This window comes from Caenorhabditis remanei, chromosome I (assembly GCF_010183535.1).
Source record: "Caenorhabditis remanei strain PX506 chromosome I, whole genome shotgun sequence".
Taxonomy (NCBI): domain Eukaryota; kingdom Metazoa; phylum Nematoda; class Chromadorea; order Rhabditida; family Rhabditidae; genus Caenorhabditis; species Caenorhabditis remanei.
The window spans coordinates 702,262-716,898 of NC_071328.1; the positions used below are offsets into that span (position 1 = coordinate 702,262).

At 39.8% G+C, this 14,637-nt stretch overlaps 1 protein-coding gene across 1 annotated transcript; it reads left to right on the plus strand.

Annotated features, from left to right (window-relative positions):
* Window positions 1-722: 722 nt before the first annotated feature.
* On the plus strand, window positions 723-9,145 carry GCK72_000098 (uncharacterized protein; the record flags this gene model as incomplete). The annotated part of the gene is made up of 16 exons (XM_053722264.1): window positions 723-830; window positions 1,725-1,822; window positions 1,904-1,943; window positions 2,005-2,088; window positions 3,196-3,600; window positions 4,317-4,659; window positions 4,717-4,793; window positions 5,304-5,474; window positions 5,914-6,099; window positions 6,293-6,393; window positions 6,468-6,570; window positions 7,205-7,436; window positions 7,541-7,712; window positions 8,689-8,757; window positions 8,810-8,948; window positions 9,005-9,145. The coding sequence occupies 16 exons, from the start codon at window positions 723-725 to the stop codon at window positions 9,143-9,145; spliced, it is 2,469 nt and encodes an 822-aa protein (XP_053590909.1).
* Between the last annotated feature and the right edge of the window lie 5,492 nt (window positions 9,146-14,637).

A 14,637-nucleotide genomic window follows, 5' to 3' on the forward strand; every position in this document is an offset into this window, starting at 1 on the left:
GAAAGTTTTTCAATAGCTCTTCACGCTTTTGAGATATACGCCTTTGAAGTTAGGTATCTCCAAGGCGAGAAGGAGGGAGACGCAGAGAAACGAGACACCCTCCTCGTTTCGCACATTCTCTCGCCTCCCAATCTTTAAAGGCGCATATCTCAAAAGCGTGAAGAGATAGAGAGAAATTGCCAACTACAAAAATGGAGATCAGGATTTGATCTACAAGAAAAATATGAATTTGGGACAGTGGGGACACAATGTGACACTAAGGGGACATTTTAATTTTTAAAAGGCGCGTATCTCAAAAGTGGGCGGAGCTATTGAAAAGCTGTCAACTACAAAAATGTAGCTCCGGATTTGATCTATCATAATAATTTTAGTAATTCAATCAAAAATGCAATTTTCAGACCCGAAACCTGTCAGCGCCAGGAACTCAACACCTCAGGGATGACTAAACTGTAAGAATAGCCTAGAAACCCAAAACTCTTCCATTTTTCAGGGAAATCGGAAGTCAAAAGGATGTTTCCCTGAAATTTGGCCTCAATCAGAAGAAAGATTCCACAGCTAAAAGAAGTGTCTCGCGGTCTGCGTCTCTCCTAAAAAAACTCACTTTTTCCGACAAAAAGTCTTCCGAGGAACAGCTGAAAATATCGATTTTTCCGCTAGATGTATCCGTCAGGAAGAATATCAATTTGGGGGCGGGGCTCGGCGGAAAATCAGTTTTTCTCGAAATGACATTGAAGAGGAACGACCGGAGGAATATGATAGAGCCACTGGGATTCGACGAGTTTCTGGAGATGACCACGTGTTTTCATGAGTGGCAGGCCGGCATTTGTGAGGTGAGCGGGATAATTTAAATTTTTGAGTAGATCAAATCAAGAGCTATATGTTTGTAGTTGACGGTTTTCTGATAGCTATAAAGAGAAATGAGATAGAGGCGTTTGAAAATTCCAAAATTTTTGAGTTTAGACAAAAAAAATGCTAGATTCGACATGTCCCCTAACTGTCACATTTTATCCCCAATGTCCCAAATTTATATTGTTTTGTAGATCAAATCAACGGCTACATTTTGGTTGTTGACAGTTTTAAAATTGGTTCATAGCGCTTTGAGATATAAGCGTTTGAATTTTTTGATTTTTGATTTTTCTCGAAAAATAGCTCACCTTTAACATGTCCCCTATCTGTCACATTTTATCCCAAGTGTACCAAATTTGTATTTTTCTGGTAGATCAAAAATAGAGCTACATTTTTGTAGTTGACAACTTTTTGATTGCTCTTCACGCTTTTGAGATATGCGCCTTTAAAGTAGGTATCTTCAAGAGGGATGGGAAGAGACGCAGACAGTTAGACGCTCTCGTCTTCTCTGCGTCTCTCCTGAAAGTCGCATAACTTTAAAAGCGCATATCTCAAAAGCGTGATTAGCTATCAAAAAGTTTTCAACTACAAAAATGTAGCTCTATTTTTGATCTATCAAACAAATACAAATTTGGGACATTTGGGACAAATGTGACACCAAGGGGACATGTCAAAGTTGGGTGTTTTTTCAGTTCAAATTCGAGAAATATGAGTTAGAAACCGATTTTTTCTAGTTCGTAGTGCTTGGTGGCCGAGTTTTGGTTTTCTAGGCCACCGAGTGGAAACCTAGGCCACCACTAAAAATCGCGTATACCATCGATTATAGTCAGATTTTCACTATTTTTTGTCATGGCCTAGAATTTTTTTTTGATTTCTAGGCCACCGAATACGACGGCAACCTCGGCGACCCGACCTTCTCAATGTTCTACTCAATTGCGTTCTTCTTTGAAGTTCCTTCGTTTGTGCTGAAAGTGACGTGAGTGACGGGACACAAAAAATTAATTAATTAATTAATTACAAATTTTTGTCTGAAATCAATGAATTAATCAATTTTCAGAGAAATGACATGTTTCCTGGTGTGGGACGATGAAATGAAGGTGTGTCCAAAAAACGTTTTTTTTTTTCGAAAAAAAAAACTTTTTCAAAAAATGTTTTCAGAAATTAGACGAGAAGGCGTTGGCCGACGTGAGTCTCAAAATGACAGCGTGCGAGTCGGAAGTGGATTTACAGCATCCGCTATTGGTGAGTTGAGCATGGTGGCCGAGTTTTGGGTTTCTAGGCCACCAAATGAAATTCTAGGTCACCACTCGAAAATCACTTCAAACTTCGCTCAAGGAACTTTTATTTTTCGAGATTTCCAATTTTCCGTATTCTGCGCTGACTCCTACTAAACGCTTTTTGACAATTTTATCGGCGGTGGCCGAGTTTTCGGTTTCTAGACCATCAGACGGAAAACTAGGCCCCCACGATTTTTGGGCTTTAAAACTCGAATTTTTGAATAGAAAAATTAGAAAAACGTGATTTTGTGAAAAAATCACAAGCTTTACATAAAAAATGAAAAAAAAAAACGCCTATTTGGTTGGTGGCCTAATTTTTCCAGATACTTGGTTTTCTAGGCCCTCAGTTTTTTTCTTTTTCTAGGCTCAGACGTTTTAGACTTTAAAAATCGTCAAAAAGTAAAAAAAAAACAAAGCTTTGAGCGCCTTTTGAGTGATGGCCTAGAATTTCACCTGGCGGCCTAGAATCCCAAAACTCGGCCACCACCGTTAAAATCGTCGAAAAGTCATAAAAAATCACTTAAACTCCGTCGAAAACCAAGTTTTAAGCGATTTTAGGGTGATGGCCTAGAATTTCACTTGGCGGTCTGGAAAACCAAAACTCGGCCACCAAAGTAAAATCGTCAAAAAGTCAGTTTAAACGGATTTAGGGTGATGGCCTAGAATTTTACCTGGTGACCTAGAATTCCAAAACTCGGCCATCACGGTTAATAATCGATAAGAACCGCTCAAAATCAAGTTTTAAGCGATTTTAGGGTGATGGCCTAGTTTTCCAAGTGGTGGCCTAGAATCCCAAAACTCGGCCACCACCGTTAAAATCGTCAAAAAGTCATTAAAACCACTAAAACACTGTCGAAAATTCAGTTTTAACGGTTTTAGGGTAATGGCCTAGAATTTCACCTGGTGGCCTAGAATCCCAAAACTCGGCCACCAAAGTAAAATCGTCGAAATTTCGGCCTAAACCCTTTAAAACCGCTTAAATCCTGGCAAAACCAAGTTTTCAGCGATTTCCGAGTAGTGGCCTAGAAAACCAAAACTCGGCCACCACTCTGAAAACCAAAAATTCTTCCAGAACCCTGCGTTGATCTACCTAAATGACTGTACATGCAACACAATCCGATGCATCCTCCAACCGTATTCCACGGAGCCATTCTTCCCGCCCGTCTCCCCGTCCCGCCTAAAATCGATCAATATTTCTCTGAAACTGATCGCCGACATCTGTGTACTCGACGTATGGGACGAATTCGAGAATCTTCTGAATCCATCGAATTTTTTGTCTTCTGAGCTCAAGAAACTTCTGGAATCGAGTGTCGGGCGGTACGCGGAGACCCTCAGAAAGATGGAATTCCACGAGTTGTGTCGACAGATTCAGACGCTTTGGATGACGTTGAGCAATGAGAGTCAACCGTATTATATATTCTTTCATCAGTTTGATATCAATTATATCGGTGCAGCGATGATTAAATTGGATGAGGAGGTAGGTCAAATCGTGATCTACATTTTTGCAGTTGACCATTTTTTGATAGCTGTAAAGAGTGACGAGATATAAGCGATTTTCGTTGAAAAATAGCTCATTTTTGACATGTCCCCTTGGTGTCACATTGTGTCCCCACTGTCCCAAATTTATGTTTTTCTTGTAGAGCAAAAACAGGGCTATATTTTTGCAGTTGAAAGTTTTTCGATAGCTATTCACGCTTTTGAGATATGCGCCTTTAAAAATGGGTACCTGAGCGGAGAGACGCAACCAAACGAGAGCGCCTGACTGTCTGCGTCTCTCCTCCCAGGTGTCTAACTTTAAAGCCGCATATCTCGAAAGCGTGAAGAGCTATCAAAAAGTTGTCAACTACAAAAATGTAGCCCTGGTTTGGATCTACAAGAAAAATCTAAATTTGGGACAGTGGGGACAAAATGTGACACCAAGGGGATATGTCAAAGTTTGGTGTTTTTTCACTTCAAATTTGATTTTTTCAAGATTTTTTTCTAGTTTACGTTAATTTCAAACTTGGCTTATGGGATAACCAAATTTTGGTTTTCTAGGCCACCGAGTGAAAACCTAGGCCACCACTAAAAGTTGCATATTTTCACTGAAAACCCAAAATACATTTTTGGAATAAAACGCTTATATCTCAAAATCCTGCAATGCTATCGAAAAACTTTCAACTACAGAAATATAGCAAATTTTATGATCTACAGCTCGCCGTCACAATCCGGTCCTCCCTGCAACTCCAACTCTCCCAAATCAATCTCCGCAACCCGACGGACCTCGAAAACTTCACAAAGACCACAATGCGTCTATTTGTAACCCTCCGGAACCTTCTAAACATGGTCGAGACGTTTCATTTGCCTGAATGTCAACTCTTCCATTTCGAGGAGTGGTTCCAAGATATCAGTGTCTTCTGGACGTACTCCTGGCGGGAAGTCACTCAACAGATGGTTGAGAGGACTATCACCCTGGATGAAGACGGCGATTCTGTGAAGTACGGTGCAAGGAGACCCCTCCCGGCCGGCTTATACTCGTTCTTATGTATTCAGAAAGGTATGTGTCTCAATCTGTGTGTCCAGCTTTCCAGATGTCCATTTTATGCTCATTTAGGTATATCCGATGACATGTCCCGGCTGGAATTCACTCTACCTCATCATCTAGTGATATGCTCCGCTTCGGTGGTTAATGTAAGTGTAAAAAACGTAAAAAACCTCAAAAATTTCAAAAAAATTGCTCAACTTTAACATGTCCCCTTGGTGTCACATTTTGTCCCCACTGTTCCAAATTTATATTTTTCGGGTAGATCAAATCCAGGTCTATATTTTTGTAGTTAACAACTTTTTGATAGCTATTCACGCTTTTGAGATATGCGCCTTTGAAGATAAACGACTTGGAAGAGAGACGCAGAGAAACGTGAGCGGCTGCCTGTCTGCGTCACTCTCTCTCGCCCATGGAGGTACTTATTTTTGAAGCCGCATATCTCAAAAGCGTGAATAGCTATCAAAAAGTTGTTAACTACAAAAATATAGACCTGGTTTTGATCTACAAGATAAATACAAATTTGGGACAGTGGGGACACAATGTGACAGATAGGGGACATGTCAAAGTTTGGTGTTCACATTTTTTTTACAAAAAATGTGTTTTCCCTAGTTTTGATGACCGAGTTTTGGTTTTCTAGGTCATGATTTCGATTTCAGATAATGTGCCAAAACATCCACACCTACGCGCGGAAGCTTTTCAGCGAGGCGATGCGTCCGCACATCGAAAAGTCGTCTCGTCTAGTTCGGGCGACGAATGGAATCGAGCAAGCGATGTGTTTCGTCGAGGAGGGCTACAGGCGGTTTGCTCAATTTCAGAGATTAGAGGAGGTATGGTCTAAAAAAATATTGATTTGCATTGAAAAATTGGCTAACTTTGACATGTCCCCTTGGTGTCACTTTATGTCCCCACGTTTCAAATTTATATTTTTCATGTAGATCAAATCAAGGGCTACATTTTTGTAGTTATCAACTTTTTGATAGCCATTCACGCTTTTGAGATATGCGCCTTTAAAGTTAGTCACCTGGGAGGAGAGACGCAGAAAAACGAGAGCGTCTCCTGCCCCATCGAGCTTCCAGGTACCAGTTTTTAAAGGTGCGTATCTCAGAAGCGTGAAGAGCTATCAAAAAGTTGTCAACTGCAAAAATGTAGCCCTGGTTTTGATCTGTCAGAAAAATATAAGTTTGGGACAAATGAGACAAAATGTGACACCAAGGGGGCATGTCAAAGTTGACCGATTGTTTAAAAAATTCAAAAAATTTTTTTCAGTTCGTCGACGCCGAGGATCTCTCCGCAGTGCGCACAACTTCCACACGTCTTCTGAAGTCTACACGCGAAACGTGTGAATCCCAAATATCGATTTTGTTATCTCATTTTGTTACCCTTAAAATCGATATCGTCACTCGAATCGCCAAAAATCTGTGTGCCGACGGAAAGGAGTCGAATAAGGGATTGGTGAGTGGTGGCCTAGAAACCCAAAACTCGGCCACCACCGGTAAAATTGTCAAAAAGCCATCAAAATCACTCAAATTTGGTCAAAACCAAGTTTTAAGCGATTTCCGAGTTATGGCCTAGAATTTCACTTGGTGGCCTAGAAAACCAAAACTCGGCCACCACTCTGAAAATCATCCAAATTTTTGCTTTTCAGAAATCCTACATGCGTGAAGTGACGTCATCTGAACGAATCGAGAGCATTCTGGAGTGTTGCTATGGATTGGTTGATGACGTCAGATGTCTCCTCCTACCAAAGTGAGTAATGGACATCCGGACATCCGGACATCCGGACATCCGGACAGACAGACAGACAGATTCTGTAATTTCAGCTGCTTCAAATTGTCCACACAACACTTCGCCGCATCTTTGGAGACTCAGATTCGAAAAAATATTCGACAGAGGCAGCCGGCCGAGTACTACAGTAATATTTATGTAAGTACGGATGTCCAATAATCCTAAAAACCTACAAAAATGAAAAAAAAAACCGGTTTTCATTAAAAAATTGCTCAACTTTGACATGTCCCCTTGGTGTCACATTTTGTCCCAAATGTCCCAAATTTATGTTTTTCTGGTAGATCAAATCCAGGGCTACATTTTTGAAGTTGAAAGTTTTCCAATAGCTCTGCACGCTTTTGAGATATGCGCCTTTAAAGATAGGCACCCGGGAGGAGAGACGCAGACAGTCAGCCACTGTCGTTTCTCTGCGTCTCTCCTCATCGGCGCCTAACTTTGAAAGCGCATATCTCAAAAGCGTGAAGAGCCATCAAAAAACTTTCAACTACAAAAATGTAGCCATGGTTTTGATCTACAAGACAAATGTAAATTTGGGACAGCGGGGACAAAATGTGACACCAAGGGGACATGTCAAAGTTTGGTCTTTTTTCAACTCAAAATTGATTTTTTTAAAAGTTTTTTTTTCTATTTTACGTATACTTCAAGCTTGGTTTGCGCGGTGGCCGAGTTTTGGTTTTCTAGGCCGTCGAGTGAAAAGTTAGGCCACCACTGAAAAATCGCGTATAACATCGATTTCAATCGGTTTTTCACAATTTTTTGTTGTTTTTCCCAGATCGCTCTAAAATACATTTACGAATTCTTGGAAATTGATGACCGAAAGGATATTGAACTCCTCTCGGACCTCCATCTCAACAGTTTCTCCACAAAAGACCTCATCCTCTCCTATTACGATTCCCTTTGCGAGAAAATCGATCGAACGAGATTCGGGAACGCCCCTCATGTGGATGTACATATTTCTTATGTCAAAATGGAAGAAGACGATATGATATCGATACAGATTAAGTGTGAGTGTCGATAATGAACATTTTTGTCGACAATGAAAATTTTATCGATAATAAAATTTTTGTCGATAAATTCGTTTTTCATCGATAATTCCCCGTCATTACAGTAGTAAAAATGTCGCCAATCGAGTGGATCGACGTGCTCTCCGACCGTGTCGACTATTTCGTCCGTCTGGAACTTTTCCCGAAAATTCTTTTTCCATCGAACAAATTCGATTCGCCGACCACGAATCCGATGCCACAATCGACACGTCCCCAGTGGAAACAGTTGTTTGAAATGTGAGTTTGTCCCATTGGTGTCTCTGAGGTGTCACATGTCCCCTAAATGTCCCAATGTCCCCCAAGTCTCCCCTAGGTGTCCCTTTAATGTCCCATGACCCATATGTGTCTCTGAGGTGCCCTATGGCCCCTAGATGTCCCCTAAGTGTCACTAGATCCCAAAAAGTGAAAATGTCCCATTACTGTAACGGATACCTTTATGTCCCCTTTTTGTCCCCTAAGTGTCCCAATGTTCCCTAAATGCCCCCTAAGTGTCTCCATTGTCCCGTAAGTGTCACCATACCGTACCCCCCTTAGAGAAGCCACTAATGACATCATTTTTGTTTTTTTGTTGTTTTTTTTGTGATCTTTATGACTAATTAATTAATTAGTTTGACTAATTAATCATTAATGTCAGATGTATATCGCTTGTAGACCAAAATCGCCAAAGTTCAATCAATCAGATCAAACCCTTAAATTCGCTTTTCTGTTGAAGATTAACCAACTTTGACATGTCCCCAAGCTGTCACATTTTGTCCCCACTGTCCCAAATTTATAATTTTATGGTAGATCAAAAATAGATATTTATTTTTGTAGTTGACAACTTTCTACTAGCTCCGCCCACTTTTGAGATATGCGCCTTTAAAGATTGCATGCTGAGATCCGCTCTCCGTGTGACAGCTATCTTTAAAGGCGCATATCTCAAAAGTGGGCGGAGCTAGCAAAAAGTTGTCAACTACAAAAATGTATTTCTATTTTTGATCTACCAGAAAATTGTAAATTTGGAATGCTAGGGACAAAATGTAACACCAAGGGGACATGTCAAAATTAATTAATTTTTGAAAAAAATTTTCAAAGTTTCTCCCAGATTGTTTGTTATACCTGTCTGTTTGTGCTTATGTTTTGTTGTGTCGGTGTGTCCAGATGTCCGATATAATTCATAAAATTTATTGCGGACATCCGGACACACCGATCCTAAAATCTTCTCCATTTCCAGCCACGTCCCACTGGAATGCTTCTTCCTACGCGGCGCGTGTCTCGCAATTTCAGTTTTTGACCATGAGAGGTACCGTAACGACACACAGACACACAGACAGACATTAAATTTTTTTCTATAGATTCATAGACCGTCTAGTGGGGCGTGGCTTCATAAGTCTCCATTCGGTGCCTCAGGCTTCTGAAGAGAAGCCAACGCAGAGGCTCCAAGTGCCTCTCTTGCCGAATGACTACTCGGATCAGAATAATGTGTTTTATCAGGTAGCTGGCGTGTCGTTGGCGCGACCTTTGAAAAAATCGATAAAAAATCATTTCAGCTCCTAAAAAACCGTGCCGGACGAGACGCCGTCGCCAAAGAGTTCATCGAGACACGCACACGACGTCATCAGAGAATCCGAGCCCTCCAACATTATATTAGGAGGAATAGGAATCGTGTGGGACACATGTTGTTGGGGTGAACAACTAATTATGTAATTAAATAAATAATTTTTTGAAAAAAAAAGAGAAATTTTCAAAAAAACCTTTTTTTTGAAAAATTGAAATGGTTTCAAGAAATGATTGTACAAATGTATATTGATTATGTAGATCAAATCCAGTGCTTCATTTTTGCAGTTGACAACTTTTTGATAGCTCCGCCCACTTTTGAGATATGCGACTTTAAAGATAGGAACCTGAAATGAGAAAGGTGAAGGCGCAGAGAGGCTAGACATTTTTAAAGGCGCATATCTCAAAAGTGGGCGGAGTTATCAAAACGGTGTTAACTATAGAATTGTAGCCCTGGATTTGATCTACAAGAAAAATACAAATTTGGGGCACTTGGAACAAAATGTGACAGTTAGGGGACATGTCAAATTTGATAAATTTTTAGGCTGAAAATAAAAATTACAGATTTTTAAAGCGCATATCTCAAAAGCGTTGACAGCTATCAAAACGTTGTCAACTACAAAAATAAAGATCTATATTTGATCTACCAGAAAAACATAAATTTGATACATTTGGGACAAAATGTGACACCAAGGGGACATGATAAATCTTGCAGATTTTGACTAGAACTCAAAAATGTTGGGATTTTAAAACTCTTTGATTTCAAAAGCGTGAGGAGCTATTAAAAAATTGTCAACTACAAAAGTGTAGTCCAAGATTTGATCTACAAGATAATATAATTTTGAGACAGTTTTGCCAGATACCAAGACCAAGACGGGATCTCAAAATACCCCTATACTGTTTTTTTGAGAATTTTTTTGTTGTTTTCTCAGAGTTGAGTTTTGATAAAGTTTGCAGATGTCAATATCATATTATTTTCAACTCCTCGATTATCCCAAAACTCTCAAAATCAAAACCTGTCTGGCGCACCTCCGACGCGTCTTCAAAGGGTCCCCCATATCTCTCCTCCCAATCCATCAGTATGTTCTACTGGAACGATGAGAGAGGGCGGTATGGGATGATGAGAACGTCGCGATAAACGATAAAGGACGACGTCTTCTGTTTCCTCTGCCTGCGCAATCGACCGCCCGTCTTCTCACTCTCTCTTCTCTGCGTATCTCTTCTCTGGTCGATCCGTCCTTAACTGGGTCGCGCATATCACGTCGGCCCTCCCCGTCACCTCTTCTTCCGATATACCGTTTGTGTCTCCTATTGTGTTGAAAACTTCCGCTTTTTTTTCTTTATTTTTATTTTTTGTTTTGGAAAAATTGCTTTAAAAAAAGCTTTTACGGCACCCTAAAAATCTGAAAATCCCGGGGAGCCCGCGCAGCTGTACCGCTTGTGCCACAGCTTCGATTTGTGTCCGTGTGGTCGAGGGGTTAGCGCGGCGGGCCGTCGCGCCGAACTACCCGGGTTCGACTTTTCCCCTGAACCCACATTTTTTTGTTTTCTTTTTTAATTTTTTTGTTGAAGTTTTTGTGGTAAAATCATTTGAAAAGATACCTGTTCCATATTACTTTGTACTTCCCTCCTTTCAATTTCAACAAAATAAACAACCATAATAATAATAATAGTGTAAAATGGGGGGTAACCGGATTCTGATGAACCTCGAGAGGGGGAATTGGAATGGTGGGAATGGGTTAGTTTTAGTTTCATTGTTGTTTTTTAAAGTTTTCAGAAATTTTATAGTGTTTGAGGTTTTAAATATGTAAATACTTATGAAAAAATTGAAAAAAAAGTTAGGGACTAGCAAAAGCTAGGCCACGTGTACCTTCTAGCGGAATTTGGACGATAATTTTGGATTTTTCGGATTAAAATCACTTGAAAAAACTAATTTTTGACCACTTTTTAGTCATTTGAAACTCAACATTTTGAACTTTTGGAAAAGTTTTTTGAAAAAATTTGAAATTTTTTTTGAAAAAGCACAAACTTTGACTATCTGTAACTTTGTCAGTTTTGGATCATTTCTAAAAAATTTTGCACTCAGTTTGTAGATCAAATCCAGGGCTATATTTTTGTAGTTGAAAACTTTTTGTTAGGTCTGCAGGGTTTTGAGAAATTAAGAGTTTTGGCAACGCAACTTTTTTCCTTTTTTGAGATTGCAAGCTACTTTAAAAGACGCATATCTCAAAAGTGGGCGGAGCTATCAAAACATTGTGAACTACAAAAATAAAGATCTAGTTTTGATCTACATAATGCATTGAAAAATTTATAAATTTTGAAGAATCCTGCAAAAATTACATAGAGTCAAAGATGGGCTGTTTTTGGGAAAAATCGCAAATTTTTTCAAATCAAAGAGTTTTTTTGTTGATACTATTAATCTCTGCTCTTTTAATCTTTCAACTTCTTCCAAAAAACCTTCTCCTTATCACTCGTTCCCCCCTCTCTGAATCCTGAATCACCTCCTTGTAGTTCTTGTCCTATTTCCGTCGCTCATTATCACAGAAACCGCATCCAAATCGCATCCCATCCCCCCTCCTTCTACAATACACATCGTTTCGTTTCGAACAAATAAAAAAAAGAAGCGAAGGGCATTGGTCTGTACACACGACCACTACTCGTTTTCATATAGATAGCGATCAGATCCAATGGCAGACTGCCTGTATCCATGTGGTGGTGTAGGGATGACTTATCTGACAGTACCATCTATCGGGTGGCCTCGAGATATTGATTTACTAGCGGAATAAAAAAAACAAAATCATTTGGGTGAGGGGTAAAACCGAACTTGGGTAACATTGGGTGCGGCACGCCGCCTTAGTCCACTGCGCCACGCCGGCAGATAAAACGATAAAGGGGTGAGGGCGTAGAGGTGGCGGGGGAAAAGCGGGATTTTCCAAGGGGATGGAGGATCCAAATTTTTTTCAAAAATAATTTTTTTCGAATAAAAAAAACTTATTTTGTGTCATGTTCCGTGTCTACAAAAAAGGTTCCTCTGCCTATTTGACCTTCCCCTCCCTCTGTCGGTCTCTTCTTCCCCAAATTAGCCAAGATTACCTAATGTTGTCTTCGTCGTCTTCCATCGGTTTTCGATTTTCCAACAATTTAGGACAAAGCGTTAGGTGTTTAATCGTTTTATTTGGACTCGAATCACAATTTGCTAAATAACACACAAAACTTTTAATTTTTTCAAAAAAAAATTTTCCCTCAAATATTTTTTTTCAAGACCTCCAAAAACTTGTATTCCCTAAAATTGTCTAATTCATTTCAATTTCACGGTCAACTGACTTCAAATCCTCTTTTCGGAAGAAATAACACGATCTGGCGCGCCTTCGGCGCGAATTTTTAGCGATTGCGTCAAATTTTGGCATTGTCCCAAAAAACCACAATTTTTTGAGTTTTTGTCGGATTTTTGTATTTTCAAGCAATTCTAAAACACGTAAAACGCAAAAACTACCTGGCGCGCCTGCGACGCGTTCAGACACTTTTTTACATTAAAAAATGGTCAAAGGTTGAGGCAGACCACTCGGATCACTCGAAACAATTTTTTATCGAAAATTTTGTGATTATCGCTGATTGATTGTGTTATTGCAATGGAATTGAACAGGTTTAGAAGGGAAATTGGAATCATCCATAGACCACACATACACATGGCCACTAACATATGTGTGTATGTATGATATTGATGTTTCATTTAAACATGATATTTTAGGTTAGGTACCGCCCATTTTGTAGTAATTTTCATGTTATTTATTTATTTAATTGATTTCATTGAAGTAGTGAGCTGACAATTTTAAAAATAATCGTAATCTGAAAAACTTGCGGTTTATTTAGTAGGCATTTCTTTAATCATCGGTAGCAGAGTTGCGCGGAATTCCGACTTCCGACTTCCGGCTTCCGAGTTCCGTTTTGAAAATATTACTTCCGACTTCCGACTTCCGTTTTCGGATGTTTACTTCCGACTTCAGTCATTCCATAACGGTGAAATTTCCGAAAAGTAAATTTTGCAGAAATGCATGGAAAAATGGTCTAAAAGGACAGAAAATAGGCTCTTCTTCAACCAAAAACTAATTTTCCACTGATTTTCGCGAATTTTATGAACTTTTTCTAGGAGTTTTTGAATCTTTGCGAAAAAATCTACTTCCGACTTCCGACTTCCGACTTCCAACTTCCAACTTCCGACTTCCGGGCGTTTTTTCACTTCCGACTTTCGGCTTCCGACTTCCGCTTTCAAAATTGTACTTCCGACTTCCGACTTCCGACTTCCGTTTTAGAAAAAATCACTTCCGTGCAACTCTGATCTGTAGATTTTGAGTTTTCTAGTCCACTGAACTCTCGGTATTCAGAATTCTCTTTTTTTACACCAATTGTTTCTTGTATAGAACCGACCTCAGGGACACAGGAAAAGTAGAATTTTTCGGATTTTCGGTCTTGGTCATCTTTTTTGGAGTTACAGTCATTAAGGCTTGTTTTCCGCCTTCCGCCAAATGGGCTCATCACGGCGGAAGGTGGAACACAGGTTCAAACTGACTGTAACTCGTTTAGTTTTTAATATTTTAATGTCCTGTTTTTTCCAATCAATAGACAAATTTATGCTGCAAATTTAATATGAGCTGAAACATATACCAAATATAATTCTCGGTGAGTACTATAACCGTGACTTACTACGGGCGGGATGACTAATCGTGAACATGCCGTGGAGCGGAAAAAAACAAAAAATGTAACTTGCCGAGATCTACTCTTTGGGATATTTTTCAGCTCATAATATTGAGTTTTAAAGAAGTTACACGGAGATCCGTTTCGGGCCGTATTTTCACCGGCTGACAAGTATGCATAACGTAATTTCTGGTTTTCAACTGAAAATGGCCAAACTGTATATCATGGTACTGTAGTAATTCGAAAACCCTTCTATATGACAACATAAGTTTGGACGTAAAGACTTTTTCCCGAAACACGTTGTCTCGATTATTATTTTTTACGGGTTTTATTCTAGTCCCTTCGATTATTCGATTTTGATCCCAATCCCAATCCCTTTCCCCCCCAAAACTCCACAAGGACTGTTTTTTTTGTCCGTCCTCCTCCTCCACTCCTCTTATCCCATCCCCCCCCCCTCCCTCGCCCCAATCATTTTCACTAACACTATTAAGCACTGTCTACATCTCTCCATCCGTCTCTCTCTCACTCTCGAAAACTCTCATTGCGGAACAAAAGCGGAGTGCTCCGCGCCTCCCCCTCCCACCATTCTATTTGTCCTTTTGTCATTTTGGGGTAAAGGGGTTAACCTGAGGGTGCTCATTCTTTCTTAGAGCATATTTTTTTTCGTTTTGTAAGAAATTTGGAATTTTTAGAAAAATTCTCTCCCTTATCCTTATCACCACAGAATCCCCTCCCAACATCTTCTTCTTCTTCTCGATTGTTCTCTATTTCTCTAATCCTCTCACTATTTGGACACTCTCTCTCTCATGTCCCTTTAACCGAAACCTGTTTTCAATCCGTCTTGTCCTAACCGTCCCCCCCCCCCCTTACGGCCGCCTTTGCCTATAACGTCTTCTCGTTTTCTCTCCCCATCTATGGATGAAGGAGAAGACAC